Source organism: Lepisma saccharinum, chromosome 11 (genome assembly GCF_977018435.1).
Source record: "Lepisma saccharinum chromosome 11, izLepSacc3.1, whole genome shotgun sequence".
NCBI lineage: Eukaryota > Metazoa > Arthropoda > Insecta > Zygentoma > Lepismatidae > Lepisma > Lepisma saccharinum.
The window spans coordinates 17909429-17932376 of NC_139239.1; the positions used below are offsets into that span (position 1 = coordinate 17909429).

A 22948-nucleotide genomic window follows, 5' to 3' on the forward strand; every position below is an offset into this window, starting at 1 on the left:
ATAAAAAAAGAAGACATAGTCAATAGAGTAAAGTCATTTCCAGAAATTAATTTACTTAATATGCATGAGAGCAGTGGTCAGGAACAGGAGTATAAGTTTCTGCTCTAAATTTTTGGGAAGGGGTACAGAACCTCTCCTAAATCCTTTGATCTGAATTCTACCCCTTAAATAAATTGACAGATGCAAGATGCTGCTGGTCAAAAAATCTTGTTTTTTGTTAACTAAATATATAAAAAAAACTACTTTTGTCTACTTATGTCCCTATTCCAAAGAGTTCAAACTACAATGAGTCTATTATACTACATTGTGGCATTTGTTTGATCCCTGCTCTCAGAAAAACTATACATATAAGGTATTTAAACTGTTTAAAATGAGTGCAAAACAATGGAATTCTACATGCTTTTGAAATCTGTTAAATCTAAAATTATTAAATTAAATTAAAAATTCTAAAATGGAATGGCCCATGTCTCTGTTTATATATAGTAAAGATATATATATGTTAGGACTGATGCCGATGCATCAGTGTATCAGTTGGATTTCATTTATTGATACCAGTCAGTACTTTTCCAGTTTTGGTCTTTCACAGAGTCTGCAAGAATGCTGCATAACACTTTCATGGTGTCCTGGAAATTATACAGAATTCAAAGTTTCCGTTTATTTTGCACCAATACTGTGTGAAAAACTGCATTTTGTGATTACGTAAGAGTTATTTTAAGATTCTGGTGTAATATTTCAAAGTGAAACTGCTAAATTGATGCTTATATTTGGAGTGGAATACTTGCTCAGTAATATTAATCAATATTTGAATAAACCTGGGCTTCACTGTTTGATCCGTGGTTTGGCCACAATTTTCACTTAACTTTTCAGCAAAATATGGTGAATTCTTTAAGTTTGTAATGGTTTCTTCTGTTCCAGAATCCAAGGACAGATTGGTTGTTGAACTTGCAACATACAAGAAAGAACTGGATAGGCAAACACAAGTAATTACGGCAACTCTGGAAGCAGGAGAAGTGCTGGTGGATGACATGGAATCCATCAAGGAGTCTCTGAGGAATGTTGGGAGAGCGGTACATCTAAATTGGGACCGAGTTAAGGTAACAGTTGCTTTGGAGAAAACTTCCTTAGAAAAGTGCTCTCAAAGGATACAGTCACAAGAAGTGGGCTCATGGACTAGTAAATAGGATCCATAATATATTCCTCGTCCAACATGTATATATATACACAAATAAAGAATATGGAGGCACCAAATATATGCCAAGCCCCTTACAGTGAGAGAATTAAAATTGCACAACAAATTTGTTCACTGTGTGATGGCAGAGGGACTGGGATGGTTGGCAATTTTCTGAAGTACAGTCACATTTAATAAACACATACATACCATACAAATATACTCATTTGGGACCATTTAGTTGTTTTTTTTTTGCTTGTTTGCTGGGTGCTGCCACTGCTGTGTACCATGCAAGTGAATTGTAGAGAATATGGGGAACTGCCAGATATTTTAATAAGACATCCTTTTTTGTACCTTTGTATCTTAAGATACTATTGTATTTCTTCTCTTATACATTGTTGTCTATTGAAATTGCATATATATATTTCACAGTAACGTAAAATAACATAAAGTAAAATAACAACCTGTCATATTGATGTGTAGAATGTAACTGTGGATAAATTACATGTAAAATGTTAAATAATGTCTTCGTAATTTTTTCCATTCACTGTGCTCTCAGAGAAGATTGGCCTTCCAATGTGCTTACAGAATATGTGGGGGAAGACAAACTTATGGAAATACTTAGGAAGGCATGCCATAAGACAACCAGCCATGCCCATTTTCAGTTGACACAATGCGAGAGCTTTTGCATTGTGTTTACATAGTTGCAAACTTCATAGAGAAGTAACTAATTCTGGCCGATTTGTAATACTCGGAGAAGTAATTCGCAAGAAAGATACTTTCCTACCTACTTGGTAAGAACGAATGTAATATCTTTCCCAAATTTATATAACCATTTAGATAGATGCATCTAAAGAGCATCCAGACTTTTTTGTGCATCTAAAGAGCCATCCAGACTTTTTTGTTATCGATTTCTTCCTTAAGAAAAGCTATATCCCTTGCTCTTACGCACACAGACACTTAGGTGTTACAACTAATGTTGACAATATTGAAGACATTTTCTGTAAGAAAAGAATTGTCTAAATATCAAAGCGAATTCGCATCACCAGGAGATTTTTTACTTTAATATTTGCAAAAAATCACACGGAAAATCTATCAGTATAAGAATTTCACTTGGAGATATAATTCAGTTTCTTGCATTGAATTTTAAAAATTGTAGATCCACAGTTCATTTAGCAGATAATCATATTTCAGTTGTTAGTAACACTGATTGGTGATGTACCGTCTGCCGTGCTGGGGTTGCAAATTATAAACAAAGCAAGGTGAGAATCCCGTGTTCGACTTGGTGTCTCTAATGGTTTGGTGTTTTTCTGTTTAGTGAAGTAAAAGTGTCTGATGGTGTGTGAAAGGAAGGGTAGTCAGTGAAGAGGAGTCAGATTAGAGCATTATTACATACAGAGTTTTCCAAGGTACAATACAATATTAAATTAAAAGGTATACAACTTGGCTGTCCACGCCAGATTTAAACATCAATTCTATTTTAAAAAAAATAAAAGTGGTAAAGGTGACAGGCGTCAAAATTTTAATAGTCGCATTTATTTCCTAGAAACTCTGACCGACATCCATGCACAGCATGCTACGATGCCAGGGATCATGGGTTCGAATCCCAGTCTGGGCATGGGTCTTCTTTGTGAGTGTTCACTCATCCTTATCTTTGCGATTAGCCAAAGTAGTACAAATGTGAAGTAAAATAAACCAATCTTAGGAACTCTGAATTTTTGTCTGCAATTTGAGTAAACAAAGTTCCATTAAAATTACCTTTTTCATTAGATTTCTATGACATATGCTAGCGAAAATTTTTCGACTTCTTGACCACGTTGGCACTACCCATCATACTAGCTGCCATCTGCCACTGACTTAGGGCACACATATATTTATTGAAAGTTCTCATACTTATCGTGTTTTCCATGTTTGAAGAATATTCACAAAAGAAAATAGTTAATTCGCTGAACTATATGGTAGTTACAATAGTTTCCACTTTCTTTGTAGAAACTCAGTGGTTTTGACAATAATTTTTGTTGTTTTTTTTTATCATAAATTTGTGTGGGGCTGTTATTTTCTTTTGCTGTCATCAAATTATCTGTATGCTTGTAGCAAGCTATGCATAAATTTCCTTGAAATGTTCACCAACATTCTTGTCTTCTGAGCTTGTGTAGCTTTTGTAATATTTCCTTTGTTTCATGTGAGTCAAAAGTTTGTTCGTTTTTGCACATGGACATTGACACTGGAGAGACAGGGCATAACATCGGACTTATTCTGCAAAGTATAGGCATTCTGTTGTATGATCTTCTGCCAATGTTCCGTGAGAGCCATGATCCCACGACTATACCATTCGGCTGGTTTCGAGGCCAAAAACTCACGCACTCCTGTTTTCACAGCATCCACTGTCATCCTTGCAGGAAATGTGCAAGAGAGCGAAACAAATGGTAATCGGGATAGTGCAAGATCAGGACCATATGGGGGATGAAGCACCACTTCAATTCCATCCAAGTGCTGACGTTTCTGAGTAACAATTTGTGACCAGTGACATGCGACATTATCGACCTGCAACAAGATTCTCTTCCAACGCATCAATGTTGGGTACTTTTGGAGCATAGCATCATGGACCTGCTGCAGTTGTACAGTGTAAAGGTTCCCATCTACAGCACGACTGTCTGGTGTGAGTTCCCAGAACACTGGACCATAGATATTCCACTAAATGCACAACATGACCTTCTTTTCAAACCGTCCCCGTTGAACAAGTGGGATTGCTTTTTCCCGTGGCCGAACTACTGCTTACCACCAGCAGAATATCATAGAAAGATCCACTTTTTTTCATCTGTGACAATTCTACCTCAAAACCTGTCGTTCTGTAGATTTTGAAGCAATTGTTGACAGATGGAGACTCGTCGTTAAGCCTGTTGTGGTATCAACTCGTGGGGAACAAGTTGAGGTCGTCGAGAGACAAACCCCATTCGGTGAAGAGAACGAACCACGGTGCTTTGGGCCAATCCTACCTTCGTGCCACTTGCCGTGTACTGATGCTTGCATCGGCTGTCACGTGCTGTAGCAGGACATTGCATCCATGGCACCCGGTCTCCCGCATCAGGGCTTGTCTTTCATACTCATGTCCCCAGACGAGAACTGCTTGAACCATTTCTGTCATGTCCTAAAGTTTCACTGTGCCCTCACCTTCCACCACACAAATTTCCCCCGCAGTACTCACAGCTTTCACCCCGTTTTTTCAAGAATGTCATAACACGATATGCACGGCCAGTTTGTCAACCCCCATGATGGATCGCCTTAATTGCACTGTGCCTTGTCGAAATGCGTTGTGTCTGTGTGAATGTATGTACCAAGCAGTGTGCCCACCGCAAGGTGCTTGCTTGGGTTTCCAGGGTTTTTCTCCAGCTTCACTGTTTCCCACGTGAAAAAACAAACAAACGTTTTACTCAACCTGGTATTTATTCAATGCATTTCTATACTTGTGTTATAAACAGAGAATGATTTGCAATCTACCTGATAGTGCCTTTTCTTTTTCTTTAGGCGAGGGGCAATAGTATTACAGATGTAGTGCATATGTGCCGTTCACTTATTAATGAACTCTGCCGCGAGTACATAAGCACTGTTAAACTTCTAGATGCTACAGAGAAAAAGCAGTAAGTTTCTTATTAAACTGTTGATCGCTTGTGGAAGATGTTGATCATTTGCAGCAGAATCCTGATTTTACTATTTCCTGCATTTACATTCAGTCTTCATTGTCTCAATAAAGCGATATGTATTTTTATTATTATTTCTTTTTTAATGTGAGTTTTGTCATTTTTGTACCCTAACAAATGTAAAATTAAGGTACCACTGTGTACACTTAGGGTCATGTTTTAACATTTTATCATCATTTCAGATATTGAAATTAAGGTTATTGCTGTCAGTTTTTTATGTATTTTTTTATCTAATTATAATCTCTGGGGATATGACTAGTTAATGGATCCTCAGTTCACATTATTAGTGGATATTTGTTTACTGTATTTTTATCAATCTCATATTTCGTTGATTATTTGGTGCGGAAATTAATGGAATAAATTATATTAAATTAATTTCTAAGCCTATTCAGGCTTCATATCATGAGGTGGAAGAAATAGAAAGGAAGGTTCCTATAGTGAGGGTCAATAGGACTATTACTTTTTGGGGGTTGTGAGCATTAAAAAAGGGAAGGATTAATTTTGAACCTTCATATGTGGGATATGAGCCCTCTAGCTTGATAGATAGCCTGTGGTTGAGGTTACAATTCTGCCCTTTTCATGTTAAGGCATATCATTCGTACATACATGTGTCCCTTCCCAATAAGGTAGTGGTAACACATTGCTTTGTAATCAAGGGATCCCTGTTGGTTGGTTGATTTGGTGTTTTAAGTCCACTTTATGCACAGTAAGGCTTATCGGGATTGGACCTACAGTTTAAAGTGGGATCCGAACCACTTGTGCCTCCACTGGATCAAGGGATCCCGGGTTTGATACTCGATGGAGGCACATGGTGTTCGGATTCCACTTTAAACTGTAGGTCCAGTCCTGATTAGCCTTACTGTGCATAAATTGGACTTAAAACATAAACTCTAACAAAAAATACTCATATATACATGTACGTAGCTTCTTTTTTTAATCTACAGGATAATTATAAATGAATGAAACAATTTTATATGTTTAATATAAATAAACTATTTATGACGAAAGTATGTGTTAGGCATCAGTGGATAGAAAGGCTCTCACAAAGTTTACGCACATATTTTTGATGTGCATGCACATGCATTCTTGTGCATTAATCACTATTGATGCAAGATGAGTAAGCAGGAGAAAACATTCGTTGTGTGGAACTAGTAAAGATGACTTCCATCACAATGGTACAATAGCATATCCGCACACACTTTGGTAAAGAACCTCCATCTCGGAAAACATCTACCTTTGGTACCATCAATTCAAAGAGACTGGTTCTGTGTGTATAAAGCAGATCACAGGATGGTCGTGTGTACCATATGCTTATGTCTACAAAATCAGGGAAGCCTTCAAATGAAGGGTCAGGGGGGATAAACAGACAAGTGAATATTCTATCATAAGTGAGGTAGTGGTCTGATTTCCTGCCATACTTATGCTGTGCTAGACTTTACAACATTCTTCTTTTCTTTTCATGCATTTGTAACTTACATTCGTCAAATCATGTTGTTTTTTTTTTGCTACATTTTCATTTACATGTCTAGTAACATTTTTCAATTAAAATTTAATTTTGTGGAGCTTGACGAATGTTGACTTATCTGCCCCCCCCCCCCCCCCCCCCCCCCGTCCCTGACTCTTCAAATGAAGCCTGCAAAAATCCATATACGGAGCCAGTTGTGAGCTGCAGGTGCCCCAGTCAACTGCATGGAAGGTTGTTTATAAATGGCTACTTATCAAGCCATGCAAATTCCAGATGGTTCAAGCCTTGAAATCAAGTGACAAGATTATGCATATGGCATATAGTTCCCACACTGAATGTTTATCAATCTTTATGATCAATGCTGTGACAAGAATTTCCGATAAAAAGAAAAGGGAGAGGAGGTATGCCTTATTTTTTGGTAGCCAGTCCTACATTTTCCATATTTTCCAGCATTTAAAGTTATTTCTTTTGAAAATACTATGCCCAAGGGGAGGGGCTATTACCCCCAACAACCCTCCTTAGGCACTGTTTGTGGTGTAAATGCACTTAAAGATGGAATGTTTATGAATCTTTGTGATGTATGTAAATTATGATAATTTTTCTGTCCATTTGTTCTTTTATCATAAATAGTTTATTTGTAATAAACATGTAATATTGTTTCATTAATTTATAATTACCCTGAAAAATATACGCTAGGTGAATGAATCATTCAAATTCCTCATGAAATGTGTCATTTTACATTCAGTCAGTACAGTATTTGTTATGAGTATTGGTACATGTTTTTTTAGTACATTCCTAATAATATATTTTCAGAATGGTCATTAATTTAAGATTAATAAAAACTGCATCTTCATCATTGTAGGGGAGTAAATTCCTTCTAAGTTTATTCTGGTGTCCAAAATTATATGATATTTAATTACAGCAATAATGCCAAGAAATTTGTACAATGGCAACAGCATTTAAATGCCTTGATTATAATAAGATGTCTATTTAAATAACTTATTCTTATGATCTGATTTGTCTGGTGAAAAAAAGACTGGACTGTTCAAATTAAGTGATGATTTCTTCCATAAAATAAAGCGTCTGTGCTTCATAATGCTGTGATTCATAACCACAGCAACACCATTTGTCCCTGTCCTGGTCAAGATTGATGTATCTTTACCTCACTTTTACCTTCAGGCCCATCTCATAATTGTCCTTCCACCTTCATTTTAATCTTCTGAAAGAGCTAGCAACGCAGATTCTGTAGACTTCACTTTCCTCTCCTATATGTGCCACCTGCCCATCAATGTCTTGTTAATTATTCTAATGATATGAGGGAATAGATATAGATTATGCAAATGAGCATTATGTAACCTTCTCCACTCACCTTTTTCTTCATATGCTTTAAATGAATTCTCTGGCATTCCTAAACATGAAGTTTCATTGTAGCATCAGCATAGGTTTTCCATCTCTCCCTGTTCTGGGCAAGATCAAACCACTCTTGATCAATTTCCTTCAGGTCTATCATAATGTTGTCATTCTATCTTTGTCTTTCTCACTGGTCTCTTACCATCAGGATCATGCTACAGCACTAGGTGTCCCAGGTTCGAATCCCAGCCTGGCCATGGTTATTCTTTGTGAGTCACCCTTCATCATTTACTCGTCCTCATCTTCACAATTTGCCAAAAATATCAGAAGAGCAAAGTAAAATAAATCCAAATCAATAAATCATACTTCAATGAAATATGGGTGTCTAAAAATATATGAAATCGCATCAGAACATTCAATTCACGAAACAAACAAGTGTGTGTGGTTGAATGAAATAATGATCAACTCATGGATATCAGTTTTTGGCTCAATGAAAAGATCTTAATATGTACTACTGGAATAGTGTAAAATTGATAATGCATTGCCTTTCTTTTCTCAGATCCAAGGATGTATCAGATTATAACAACTTGCTGTCAAAATTTCAAGAAGCTGAAAAATTCAAGTGCATCTTGAATAAGAAGGTAGATCAACTTGTTATGGAGAATGATGACTTGAAGTCAAAATTTATTAACATGTCTAAAGAATATAACACATTGAAGAATGATATTACAGAGGCAGAACACACCCAGCTGGCACTTGAAGAGGAATTGGAAAAATTATCAACCGAACAGGCAGTGGTTCAACAGAATCAAAAGATTGGTGATGTGATAAAGGAGATATTATCAGCCCACATAACTAGATCTGAGAAAAATTCTATAAAAGAATTGTCTGAAGCAAAACATTCTCTTCAACAAAATTTGCACAAAATGGAATTGCACGTGAAAGAATTAGAGTTCAGGTTAGATAGAGATCAGGACAAAATGAAGCAAATGAAAGAAGCGTATGAAAATAAAATAGTTCAGTTGGAAGGTGTCAACAGTTCCTTGTCTGAAAAACTGAAGGTGCAAAATGAGAGCAACAAAGAGTCAAATGAGGAATTCAAGAGAGAGATGCAGAAGAAGTGTGCAAATTTGGAAAAAGATCTCTGCTGTTTGCAGACCGAAAAATTGCAAGCAGTGCAAGATCTTGAAAAGCTTCAACACGCACATAAATTGCTTGCGCACACCTACAAAAATACAACTAGTGCTATGAAAGCTCTTAACAAGGATTTGGATACCATAAAAACAGAAAATCTTTCACTGAAGAAACAGGAGAAAGATCAAGAAACGCTAGTTCTGTCTTTGCAAGAGGAAAAGGAGGACATGTTGAATCAGTTGAAAGATGTAGAAATGACTCGCAAGACAATATTAGAGTGTGAACATAGGATGAAGGAATTAGAAAACAGAATTCAGGAACATGAGCAAGAAGAGAAGGATTTACACAACATTATTAACTGTAAGAACCAGCATGTGCATATGTTAAATGAATCTATCTCAGAAAAGGATATTACAGTGGGTGAACTTACAGAGCAAGTCAGATTGCTAGCTGAACAGTGTGAAAGGTATGAGACTGACATAGCTAAACTGCAGAATAAACTTCAGGAAGTTGAAAAGGACAAAGAAACTTTATCGAGAATGCTTCAAAATGAAACTCAAAACGGAGATAATGTGACAAACGCTCTAACAGGGGAATTGAACAGAGTTGTTTTGCAGTTTAATTCTACACAAAAGGAATTGGAACTTGCGCACCATAAGCTTAAGGAAAAGGACATGTTGGTAGAAGAATGCAAGCGTTTGAAAGAAGCTTGGAAAAAGTCGCAAGAAGAAAACTCCAAATATAGTGAAGGTCTTACTGTAATGGGTGGTCTTCTAACATCATACGAAGAAGTTTCAACCGAGAGAGACAATCTCATTGAGTCTTGTACCAAGTTAACAATTAAAATTCAGGAGTTGATGGACAGTATTAAAGAAAAGGACGAGCACGTGAAGGAATTATCGAATAACTATAAGGATAAATGTCATCTACTAAGTGTTCTTGAAAATAAAATAAATTTTTTACATGAACAACACAATGCAAGATTGCAAGAATGTCAAATCTATTTATCAGAATATAAAACTCAGTATCAGAGTAAAGAAAATGAAGCACGGTCATACGAAAAACAGATAACAGATTTAGAGGAGCAAATTCGAATTCAAAAGGAACTGAATACAGACCTGACTTCAAAGGTGAAAACTTTGGAAGACTCAATCAGGACTTCAACCGCCCATAGCGGAGCGTTGATGGAAGAGATGAAGTCTTGCAAAGAAGTTGAAGAAAATTTAAAGTCTTTGCTGATGAAAGAAAGAGCAAATGTTAAGAAGAAAGAAGAAGAGAAAGATACAGCAATTATGATGTACAGGAACAAGTTGCAAGAATTGGCTTGTCTTCAAGAAAGATTAGATGAGTTAAGACTTCAGAACTCTGGTATAAATACAAGTAAGTGTTTTTTGATCATTAAAGTAATGTTTTAAAAATAAGTATTGTTTTTCTAGCACCGCTTTATTTTACAGTACTGCATGAATGTATTTCAGAATGGAACATTCAGATAAACAACAGTACTTTATCATTTGGTGCACGCAGGAGATATACTATGTGGAATGTTCAGCGAGAAATGCTCGACCAGGACTCGAACATGGGTCTCTGGCATACCGTGTCATTGCTCTAGCAACTGAGCCAGCCCTGGCTAAATCTTTTTTTTTTTTTGCTATTGCTGTTTTACCTGTGTGGAATTGTTTCTACCAGTGCAACCACATTGGAAACACTGATTACATCGACAGTGTAGCGAATGACATGGGTACCTGGGGGAAACCTGGGAGGGGGGGGGGGGTAAAGGCAGTCAGGGCATGATGCTGATCACATCACCCCCATTCATGACTGGATCAAGAAAGTGTGGGGCATTACCCCCACACCCCCTATACACCTTCATAGTGTGGTGCTAAGCACAGGGGAGCACTTTACTTCTTTTTTTTTTGGTAGAGTTATAAATTACCATATGATTTGACATCCACAGGAGATGTACTATGTAGACATTTCAGACAATGCCAGAGCTGGCTTGGTAGCTCGGTTGGTAGAGTAATGGCACAGTATGTCAGAGACCCAGATTTGAGTTCTGGTTAAGCCTGCATATTTCGCTGAAATATCTACAAATTTGCAACATAAGTGTTATTTTGTAGTGTGGTTGGAAAGCAAGAAATAATGGAAGAATATTTCACTTCCGGCAGAGAACGTGCCCTTTTGGGGGTGGATTAATGTACATACATTAATTTTCGAACCTAAAATGCCCAAGACCCCATGTTTTTAAGCACTCGTTTGTCTGTAATGGCATCTTCAAAATGGTGCTCATGATGAAGATTCTAAACTTGAAACCCGTTAGTTTATTGCAGTTATTTATCATTCATGACATCTTATTTACACCTAATTTGCAGTTTATAACTGTATTATGATAATAAGAAATTTAAAAAGACCCATTTAGAAACATATATAAAAATATTATTTTGCGTCATTTTTGTAATTTATTTTCAACAATGTGGAATAAATTTGATTTGTTTGACTCGTAAGACTTATTTTTTAGCATGATAAATCATTATAGGGTGGTCAGAAAAGTTGTTTAAAATACTTTCACAGAATTTGTTTTTCAAAATAAGTGAGAATCCTGTAAAATGCTATAATTTGAATATACAGCTTAACCGAGATGATAATTTCCCTGACGAACTAAAGTGCACAGACATTACAGTGCCACAGGGGCATTCTTATCTTGGTCAAGCTGTAGTCAAGAAATCCCATGTAATTGCATTTTACAAAAGCCTTGGTGTTAACTGAATTATTTAAGAGCCTAATTTCGCCATAAAACAAGGCTCTTCTGTATCATCATATATACCGGTAGTCCATTTTATGTTGAAGATTTGCCAATATAATGCAACAGTAAGAATTTTATATGCAGAGATATTTTTTAAATATTTTCATATTCTGGTGCTTCATAGTTGGACAAATATTTAACATTTTCCCCATACTTTCAGTGAATCAACAGGCTTCATTTCCTAGAAGCAATGAGGTAAAAGTCAATGTAAACACCTTTTCCCAACTGAAGGAAGATCTATTTTCAGCAGGCATACACGTTAGAGAAAGCAGCAATATGCCATTAAAGGTAATACTGTAATAATGATAACTGTTCTTGTTCTTATTGTCCCAGTCATATCATTGGTAACTAGAACTGTGGCAAACAGAGACAAAAACTCTCTTCAGATACCAACTGTTCACTATGGACTTCATTGCCGCCTGCACAAATCTGCAACCCTGCATGCCTGCCACACAGGCAAATGATTCCTAAACCAACACACTACACAGTGTAATTCAACAGTGCCGTTGCAGTTACCTGACAATTATTTAATTTCTTGTGTTAACTGAAATTACACTGTGCATGCTAAGAAATTGAGAGGCCACAAGAAATAACAATTATAAGGGATTGATTGAAATTAAATTTTAAACTGTAACAGTATAGAAAAAAATATGAAAATTATTTAATTTCTTGTGTTAACTGAAATTACACTGTGCATGCTAAGAAATTGAGAGGCCACAAGAAATAACAATTATAAGGGATTGATTGAAATTAAATTTTAAACTGTAACAGTATAGAAAAAAATATGAAATTTACCAATATTGATAATCTAATTTTCAACAGATCTGATATGAAGTGGTAAATGTGTACTTCCTTTTTAGTAATTTTTTGCAAGGTTAAAACCCTAATTTTATGGTTGTTACAAACAAATGGTCACCTATTCCAGTACATGTTTTTAAACCTGTACTGTGCTCTAGTGCCTTGGAATAAGTTGGTATTTTGACAGACATTAGGGAAGGTCTGATTATGTAGTGTGTGCAACTTGATGTGGATATCATCTGTCCCTTTTGTGCTGTACCATTTTCTGGTGATTTTTCTATTTCTTGTATCTTCAACAACATGGAACATGAATTGTGTGATAGATATGAATGTAACCTAATGTGTCTCTTGAGCCCACGTCAGGGTTATTAGAAAAAATAATATCACATTTTGTAACTTCAGGAATGGTAGGGATGGAAAAGAGTATATAGATCTTACTCAAGGTAGGGACAGATAGAAGGCCTGTGTTGCTGCAGCCATGAACCTTCGGGTTTAAGAAGGCTAGAGAGTTAGTTAGTTAGTAACTTCAGGAATGCAAGATATGCATATTTTGATATGTAAGATTTTTTAAGACTTTTTTGGACTTTTTTTATTTGTTAATGTAAACAAGCTGTGGATATGTTGACACGGTGTGTATGTTCCTTGGGTAGAGCTTTGTTGTGTGCGTAAACATTATGGGGCTGCGATGAATAGTTCCAATGTTATTGACTCCTGAAGTTGACTGAGGCTCATTGCTCAGATTTGGGTCACATTTTCTGTTGTGCACCACCTTCTTTCACAGGCTATAACTCTGGAACTATTTCTCAGGGCAACCATACAGTTTGTATAGATCATGCCAAATTTCATCCAAATCCAAAGATGTGACCTGGGAACTTTTCTGAAATTGCTCTAAGCGACATGAAATGACCTAATTTATATATGTGGTGACCAGGTAACTGTAGTGTGTTTTCTTTAGAGAAGAAAAACGTGCATTTCAAAATGTACACAACCAAGGTAAAGTTATGTACATTGGAAGAATTACAAATGGCAGAATTATAGAACCATATCAAAAAACTTTCAGCCATTTTAACAATGAACCAATACGCTGATTATGATAGATAACAGATCAGTGTGTTCCATCCATAAATAATTACAATAATATAAATCACTTTTTTCAAACTGTTTGTCTTAAAAATACATTATTTCATGTTATTTTCATAGGATGTGCATGATGTCCACAAGGTGTTTCCTGTCCTTACAAGTAGTAATAGAGTTATGGAGATGAGCATTGACACTTTCAGAAATGCAATTCAGGAGTTAGAAGAATCTAAAAGGTCATTATGTTATGCAAGGATAATGTAGTATATTGAGGTTTCACAAGAACAAATTATTTGTAGCAGTGGTAGTAATTTTAAACCAGATTCTTTTATTGTAGTCGTTAACTTTTGAACCATAGAAAAATTTGCTGCATCAGTAATAAGAGTGGAGTAACTCCTGAAATCTGTTTGTAAAAATTCCAAAGTCTATAAAGTAAGCCATCATCTGACATTTAGCTTTTTTTTTTTTAAAGGATTAACAATAAGCTAGGTACATACCTGCAAATTTTGCATAGAACTAAACCTTCTTCCATAGAAATTTAAGTGAAAAATGCAGGCTCTACAGGATTTATGCTTTTGCTCTACCAGGATTTATATCAAATTCCCTAAGATGTGCAGTATTGAAGTAGTTTAAAATTAAGGGATGCAGACTGCAAACTTACCATTATTTTCCCTTATGCTTTTACCTTGACAGTGCCAGGAAATTGACAAAATTGAAATTTATTTTTATTTATATTTATGCTATGTTAATTTGTTGGTGGTGGCTGAAAAGTTACTCCAGTGAATGAAATTGTTCATTATTTTTTGCAGGAGATCAAGTGAACTCGAAAAAGAAAAGGAAGTAATCCATTCTGAACTGAGAAAACTCCAAGATACGCACATCAATTCCATGTGTGAACTTAAGCAAGCTCAGTGCAAGTTAGATTGTGCTGAAAAGGAACTGGACAGTTTACAACAATGTCTCCGTGAAACACTGGAAAGCACAGAGAAGCAGAAAAAGGAAAATGATTGTGTTGTAGAAGACCTCAAGAGGTAAAACATAATATTTCTTGTGTTTAAATGTTTCTGGTTCTTTAAAATCAGGATATGTGCCTTTCATAAAACATGCAAGAGGCAGCAATATGTTTGTACTTTTAGTGAATCTTATCTATTGTATATTAATGATTGATATTTTTAATGATTGATTGAGTTGGTGTTTTAAGTCCACTTTATGGACAGTAAGGCTAATCGTGACTGGACGTATAGTTTAAAGTGGGATCCGAACCACAATGTGCATCCATCAGGAATCGAACCAGGACCCCTTGATTACAAGGTAACAACACTACCACTTTGCCATCGGGGAGGCCTATATTTTTAATGAGCTTTCATATTGCTATGTATGTTGCTTGCATTTGTTCAGTGACCTAGTTACTATGCATGGAACCAATAAGTGGTGTGCCCAGGAATTTAGCAAGACAAGGGAGGTGCCTTTTTTGGGAAATCTTCGCATTGAGTGTTGCATTCACAATTTCGTCCCATCAGTCCCAGCTGTGAGTTCTAGCATGGGCATGGGTATCCAGTTGTGAGTGTCCCTTCATCATTGTCATGAATCATCATCATCATCTTCATCATGAATAGCCAAATGTGACATGAAAGTAACAAGAAATAAGAAAAATACATGCATTATTGACTAATGACTAAATAGTGGTAAAATTAGAATTGATTTTATGTATCTGACATTTATACATTATTTTTTGTGATTGAGCCTTGTTGAATATAAATAATACTAAAAATATTATAATAATAAATATAAAAATAATATAAGAAATATACAGTAAAACCTCGTTAATCCAGAACCCGATAAGCCGGACTTCGCTTAATCCTGACAGGGAAAAAAAGAAAGAAAGCAGAATGCAAGGTTTTAAATGTGGCTAGATGTCAACAAGAGAACTTCCCAAAGAAAAGACAGTCAACCACTGACGATGTTCTGTTTCCTCCAGACTCTGTACTTTACTGTATAGTGTATTTAGACCTATGCCCTTCAAATACACCATAATAAACGTGTTTTGTTGCTATAAACAGAGTTTTATGCACTTTCTACTGTTCTTTTAGGTTATTTCAGGTAATCCGGACTTTCGTTAAACCGGTCAACTTATCCCCCCCACATTAGCTGTCCAGATTAACGAGGTTTTACTGTATTTTATTTACTGGGCATGTTTGGCCCCAAAAAGCCATTCTTGTCCAAATTAAAAACACAAAGACAACTTCTAATCATGATCATACATGGGAAATACCACAGCAACATATATAATAGATCATAACAGAGGTATATCATAAAAATGGAGAGTGTATTTGTTAAATAAGCAAATGCAATCTTATTTCAACCTTTAAAAATAGTATTAAAGCAATAACAGACTAAATTTATGGTTTCTATGTGTGTAAAGTTTAATTCTATAACATAGTTTATGTTTTTGTAGTTCAAAACCCATTTGATTCATCACTAAATATATTAATCATGTTCTGCATCAAACATTTTCCTTTTATATCAGATCGGTACAATGCCTACTTAGTACATACTGTTTATCATATTTTAGAGAGATAGGTTCAGTAATAATTGTTTTTTTATTCATATATTTTTTAAAAAAGTTCTGGTGTGAATTGTTAAGGAGTTGCTGGTGTACTCATTTTATTTTTCTTCAACATTTAAGGGAACATGCATTACAGAAGAGGCAATTAATAAGACAAATTAAAGAAATGGGACTGAACAAACTTGAAGTCGAAGAGACCATTTGTGAAGTTGTAAAAACGAAGGAACTTAAGGAGAAAGACTACGAAGTAGCATGCCGTCAGTTTCAAGAAGCTTGCGAACGAGTTCAAGAGGAAAAGCTAATGCGTGTAATGTGTGAGAAGAAAATTCAGGAATTCAGCTTGAATTTGGCAAAAATGAAAGAAAATGAGGTTTGTACCTTTAAAAAAATGTTCATTACTGATAACATGTTATAAAATTGCAAACTATGAATATATTTAATTGATGGTGTATGTTCAAATTCTGGGAGCCGACCTCCATGGTAGAGTGGTTAGCACAGTTCGCTTTAACAACAGGGGTCTCGGGTTCAAATCCCTGCCTGGGGATGGGCTCTTTGTGAGTATGCCTTCATCATATCACTCTTCTTCATCTTCATCTTCATGGTTAGCCAAAAGTGGCAGAAAAGTGAGGTAAAATAGACCAATCAATCAAATTCTGGATTGAGTTTGCTCTCCTTTCATATTATTGATATCCTGGCATTGCTGTAAGTAAAGAATAATATTTGTTTTTATGTACATGAATGTATTATTGTTCAACAGTCTTGTCGCAGGTTAAGAGAATTCTCTCATTGGAATGCTTCACATGTTTTATCTGTTCTCTTCGAGGTTCGATGATGGTTTATTGCAGTGGCGGCTCGTGGTCTGGCTCTATGGGTGTGCACTTTAGTCTCGCATCCAGAAGTGTTGTAACACCCCTGTCAAATACTAGCACCTGTTTTTGAGCACATATTGATGCTTAATGTATTGGCAACCCAAGTTTTGATCAACTTTCACTGAAAATGAGTATATGATAGAGTTATATTTCATGATTTTTTTTAAAACAGATCGTTTACAAATTTCAAATATTTCGGAAATTATCCAGCCAATCACGAGAAGAACAATGTTGTTGTGCAATATGTAATTCAGCATTCAATTATGTGACAAAATCACTCAATACATATGTATGTACCGATCTACAATACCAATACTATTGTCGATTTGCAAAATATTTTATAAAAACTTCCTCCTCTGCTCTGCTCATATTAATGAACAAGGAGAATAATAACATTGGTGTACACCAAAGAAGCCGATCCAACTACCACATGGAGGAAATCAATTGTAATCTATCTAGCTGTTGTTTATTTCTAATGACACTGGTCGAACCAAGCAAATCAAGTGGAATTGAAGAGAATAAAAAATCTTGAAGAAAATTACAGTACTCACTCAGTTCACACTGCCTTGCTTTGTACTTCAGAATTTTTCCTTCCCTTCCGCCGTATCTATATATTGTTGCAGTTGCTACAGGCTATGTAGCTAACTTCCCTCCAAAAATTCAACAACAAAATCTTAAGTCTCTGCTTTCAATATGCACAGTTTCCCTATTCATCACGAAATCAAACAGTTTGCACTGAAACAGGTACGAGCTTTTGACAGCGCTAAACAATTTTGCAACTCAGTAACAGAAACACACAATGCAAAACAGCTGGCTGATTGATGTATGCTCCCTCCTCGTACTAATAATTTGGCTACTGCGCCACAGAGACCGTTTATTTTGGCCAAGATGCACTAAGCAAAGGCAATATGAGGCATGTTTAAAACACCCGTCTCGCTTTCAGTTGCCCTCCTCACCTTCCTCCTTTTCTTCCCCTATCATGCACGGGACACAATCGGAGGGACAATATACTATCAAAATTTCCCTTTTCTAAAAAAAAATCCCTCAGTTTGCAATGATGTATAGGTTGGCTCGACTCTGTCACACGATCTCTAATGGAATGGGTTTGCAACACTACATTTGCTCGCACACAGATCGCTTTGTTCACAGCCTTCCTAAATGATGCAACCTCTCCTCACACGGTGCTCAAGCCGAAAGTCCCAATCAGCATCCTCTAGCGACTGCTTCAACAGCGTCATAAGGAGCGAAACTAACATTGCGTTCAAGCCCCATGCGCGGCTCGGTCGATGCAGGTTGATATCACTGATCGCACGCTTCTCCGCCATCTCTCTTGGTGAAGCGGCGTGGGAACACTTGATGTTTCGAAGGAGATAGAGTTCAATAAATAAGTAGAATAATAATGTTTTGCATTACAGATTTATTTGGGTGTGCACGTGTGAATGTGTGAAAAGGCAGAAGCCGCTACTGGTTCATTGTTAGTTTCCAATGACTCAGAATAGTATTGCTTAATTTTGGATGACAAGGAAATTATCACCATTTAATCTTATATTAATTGACAATTTGTTTCAGCTTTAAATGTATTTGAAAGAGGTGGGTGTTATCTTAAATTTTGACATCAAAGGGAGGTGATTGCAATTTACTGTTTAATTAATTCAGTTTTATTGTTATGTTTTATATGTCTTTGTGTGGTAACAACTTCAGATGTCAAAGTGGTGGATGTCCTCTTCCGTACTTGATCCACAACTACAATAAAGTGATAATCGGGACTGGACCTACAGTTTAAAGTGGGATCCAAACCACTATGTGCCTCCACCGGGTATCAAATCCGGGACCCCTTAATTACAAGGCGACGACGCTACCACTGCACCATCAATCATTTAGTGATGTAATTTTAACAGAAACTTTGGGAGCATATTGTACGTCAAGACAATATTCCAGAGGTTTATGTGTGCATTGATATGTAAGCTTTATAGTGTGTCACGAGTGTTGTTGTGGTTGTTTGACGTGACAGGAGGTGAGAATAGTGCCAGACATTTAAACGCGCAATTTATTTAGATGGATTTCAACATTGGCACTGTTCATTTCTTTCTCTCTCGCAGTCGGTGATAAATAACAAGTGTGTAATTGTACAACAGTGAAGTATCTGGTGAAGGAAGTTCCAAATTCTATTCTTGCTACAAGTGCAGAAATATGTAATTACAGCATTATATTGTAGCAACTATAAATGTTACAATCTTAAGTGTTGCACTACACCATTACCATACTAATCTACAATGTATGCTTAAAGTGTAAGTAAATACATGTGAGATAATCATAGCCATAAAAGAAAAACGTTATCATAACATTCATTGTGTGTGTCTTGTTTTGCTTCACGTTTTTTACTATATTATGTTAACTGCGATGATAAGGATGAATGAATAATTGATGAAGATAAAGGAACACCTTTGCAGTAGATGTAGCTTGAACTCTGAGCTTTCAGTGACACAGCTGTCGGTTTAGCCCTCAACATGATTTCCCACTGACTGTGTTTTCCATTATCTTCAGTTCATAAGACAAAAAAGAAATTACTCAATATCAGTGGCGAAGCATCCTATGAGGCCCGGAGGCCGGGCCTACCCTAATATATTTGTTTATTATGGATTATTTTATTACTTATAAATTTCATCAAACGACACTTAATAAAAGAAAACTGAAATTCTAGGTCTTCCGATAATTACCGCAAGTTTGCAACCCTGCCTGGAATCGTATCTGCGCATTCAGCGAGGCCCACCTGAGTGTGCCTCAGCTGGTCCCATAACAACCTATGTGATTCATGCTGGAAAGCATAATTTCAGGGGCGTGTTCGCCTGTAATGCAAACTGAGAGTCCGGCCTCTTTTCTCTCTCTCACCCTCTCTCCCTGACTTCCGAAGAGTACCGATCGTGTACGAGCACGTGACGAAGCAGGCAGTGGACGTACAGAGCTTGTTGAGAAGCAGCGTATCCATGGAAGATTCAGAGCTGTGCACACCCAGCTGCTAACATGTAGCGAAAATGTGTTGCTAACACCTCTAAGCCTGGCCTCCTAACCTATCAAAGTAGGCATTATTAGAATTCTAACTGCAAATAATGCATGCAAGTTGGTTACCAGTGTTAAGTTTGGTGCTTTCAGCTCTTTTGAGGAACCGCTTTTCACGAAGTGTTATCTGCTGGATGTGCCCCACACCAATCTCGATTCAGAGAGGAAAAGTATTTTATTTATTTGAGGAAAGGGATATTGAGGTAAAACTTCCTTTCATGATTAGTGACATGACTGAAAACGCGCTACTTTTAAAATGGGGCAAAGTATGTACAATGCAAACGTATAGAGAAAATCCATGTTACTGAAATTTTTGGGTCGGTGTGTTACACAGAAAGGTGTCCGTGTTCTCATTTAGCATTTCATCATTTTCTAAATCATATTATAATTTTTTTAAAAAAAGTCGCCTGTTAAAGAAGAATTATATGCATAAAAGAGTTAAAAAGAAATAATTGATTGATAGATTTAGTTTATCTTACTTGGCTTTCTGCCATTTTTGGCTAATTGGGAAGATGAGAATGAGCGATAATATGATGACATTGACGAAGGGACACTCACAAAGAACACCTATGCCCAGGAGGGGATTCGAACCTGAGGCCCTTGTCGTAGCACGCTGTTATAACCAATCCGCCACGGAGGTCAGCATTAAAAAGAAATAAACGCTAAGTGACGATCAAGTGAACCAACCATTTCTGTAATGCGAGAAACATTTACAATACTGTTATTGAAGTAGCAAATATTTTTTACGAGGAGCTTTAATGTAACAAATGTAAGATGGCTAGGGCCTGACAGAACGGCTCTTCCATTGGGTGACGCGTGGTCAGAACATCGAGTCCCATCGTCACTGTTTTTTTTACCTTCGAGACAGAAGCGCCTTTATTCTCAGATATCCAATCGAGACTAGATTAAAATAGAATCTGAACCAATGCCTCCAGGGGGAATCGAACCTTCTACTTCTTGATTATAAAGCGAGAGCATTAATCACTACATTATCCTTTACAATCACTATCCCGACTTTTTCGAACAGTAGTAGATGAGATTCAGGCAATATGTTATCTTTTATTTTCTAGGGGCTATATTTTAACATACTACTGTTAAAAAAAATCATATCCTTCCCCCCCCTCCCCAATCCCTGCTCCATCCTGTGCGTACCCTTCCAGAGACAGCACGCTTCGCCACTGCTCAATATATACCTCATATCCCTTAATGTTTCAACATTCATTTTTACATTTTATTGGTAGCTTCACTCCATCACCGGATAGTGACACTTAGTACTGTGAAATTGATTTGGAAATAATAAAACAAAAAACACACAAAGCTTGTTAAGTTACTGGTGACATTTCACAAACTCATCATCAGACAGTTTGTGGACTGTCATGGAGATATGGCAAATTGCTGTGTGATATGTGTTTTATTAATAGTAAAAAGTATTTTCATAGAATATTTAAGCTATCTCCTTTCTTTAAATTTTAATAAGTTTAATTACCCTAAAATAGCATGAAATAAAGTCATGGAGCTCATGTGTTTTTCAAATCTTGACTGTCATACAATGTGTGTTTATCTGAAAAATATCTATTTTTTTTTTACTTCAGATGTTCTTTGAAAAGAAAAGCAAACTTCTACAACAGCAAGTGAGCGAGAAGAAGCAGATTATTGACCAACTCAACAAGAAAGTAAACAATTTAAAGAGAAGACTCCAGCATGCTCTGAAACAGGACACTGACATTCACAGCAATGCAACATATTGGAAAAGAAAGGTATGTTCCATGCTTCATACTTTGTGAAAACATGAGTATCTTAGAGTTGTTAGATTTGATTACTTTAGTATTTCCACAATTCTGATAGTGACAAATTACAAGGTTGTCACTTGTGCAATCTAGTTGTGTCTGACTCTCTCTGTCATCTCTGTCTCCTCCCCACAAACTTCACAATTATTGTATTCTAAACGTCTTCCCAATCCTCCTGTAAAATGTGTGTAAATGATCACACAGTAGTAATGAATTCTGTTAGAAATCAATATGTAATCATTTAGTTTAGAACGGGGTGGATAAAAATCATGATTTTTATTTAAAAAATCAATTTTGTTGATTTTTTATTTATTTATTTTTTTTAAAAAAAAGACATGCTTAAAATTTCTTGCATGGTTTTTGGCACCATGCACGTAGATATATGTTTTTTATAGAAAGGCTTTTTATAATAAATGGTCCTGTAAAATATTTGAACAGTTTGATTAAAGCAAATAAAAAATATACGTAAACATACATTTTTCTGTTTCTGATACTGTAACTATATGGAAATGTTTGTTGAGTTTGTTAATGAAACTAATAATAATTTCAGTAACTTTTCTTCCAGTGAAACTAAAACATTCTGGATGTACTCTATAATTTTAACTTAAATATTTTTATAGTCTTTGTAGCTCAAATTTGAAGATTTTTTTTAATGATAGTTCCAAAAATATCAGCTGCCATGTTTATTTAGAGTTTAATTAAATTGACACTATTTATGGTTAAACATGATTAGTATTTTGTAAATTTTTCTACACAAAATGTTTGCTATTTTTGCCCATAAAATTATTGAATTTCAAATCAAGAGAAATCCTGTTTACATTTCCTTTCGTATGAGCTTCACATCATCAGTACATATATTTTATTTCCTTTATTTTCCTATCTTAGAACCTAATAATCACCATTAAATGATCACAAGAGTAATGTACTTTCACCAAAAGTGTTTCTGATGCAGTGACGTGCAGTGACGTCGACACTTGGGGTAGCAGTCAGTGGCGTGCTCACGGGGGGGGGGGTCACACCCCTCCCCCTTTAGGGCCCAGTATTCCTAAAAAAAAGAATGTCAATAACAGGAAAATATTACAAAATGATGAATGAGTACTAAAAAAAAGTACACGTAAACCCCACCACATTCGAAAATAAAAAACGATTTGATTTGACTACTGAGCCAGAGATCCTGGG

General features: G+C 36.1%; 1 protein-coding gene across 4 annotated transcripts in view; it reads left to right on the forward strand.

The window, feature by feature from the left end:
- LOC145994659 (uncharacterized) overlaps window positions 1-22948 on the forward strand; it is a 66272-nt gene that overhangs the window by 32264 nt on the left and 11060 nt on the right. For 3 of the 4 annotated variants that reach the window (XM_083130778.1, XM_083130780.1, XM_083130779.1), the window contains exons 11-18: window positions 916-1094; window positions 4694-4806; window positions 8241-10195; window positions 11776-11903; window positions 13614-13726; window positions 14300-14521; window positions 16177-16426; window positions 21575-21739. In XM_083130778.1, coding sequence (XP_082986904.1) covers window positions 916-1094; window positions 4694-4806; window positions 8241-10195; window positions 11776-11903; window positions 13614-13726; window positions 14300-14521; window positions 16177-16426; window positions 21575-21739 — 3125 coding nt within the window. Of the gene's footprint in view, window positions 1-915; window positions 1095-4693; window positions 4807-8240; window positions 10196-11775; window positions 11904-13613; window positions 13727-14299; window positions 14522-16176; window positions 16427-21574; window positions 21740-22948 lie in introns of those variants that run through there. The other variant, XM_083130782.1, reaches the window with a different exon arrangement.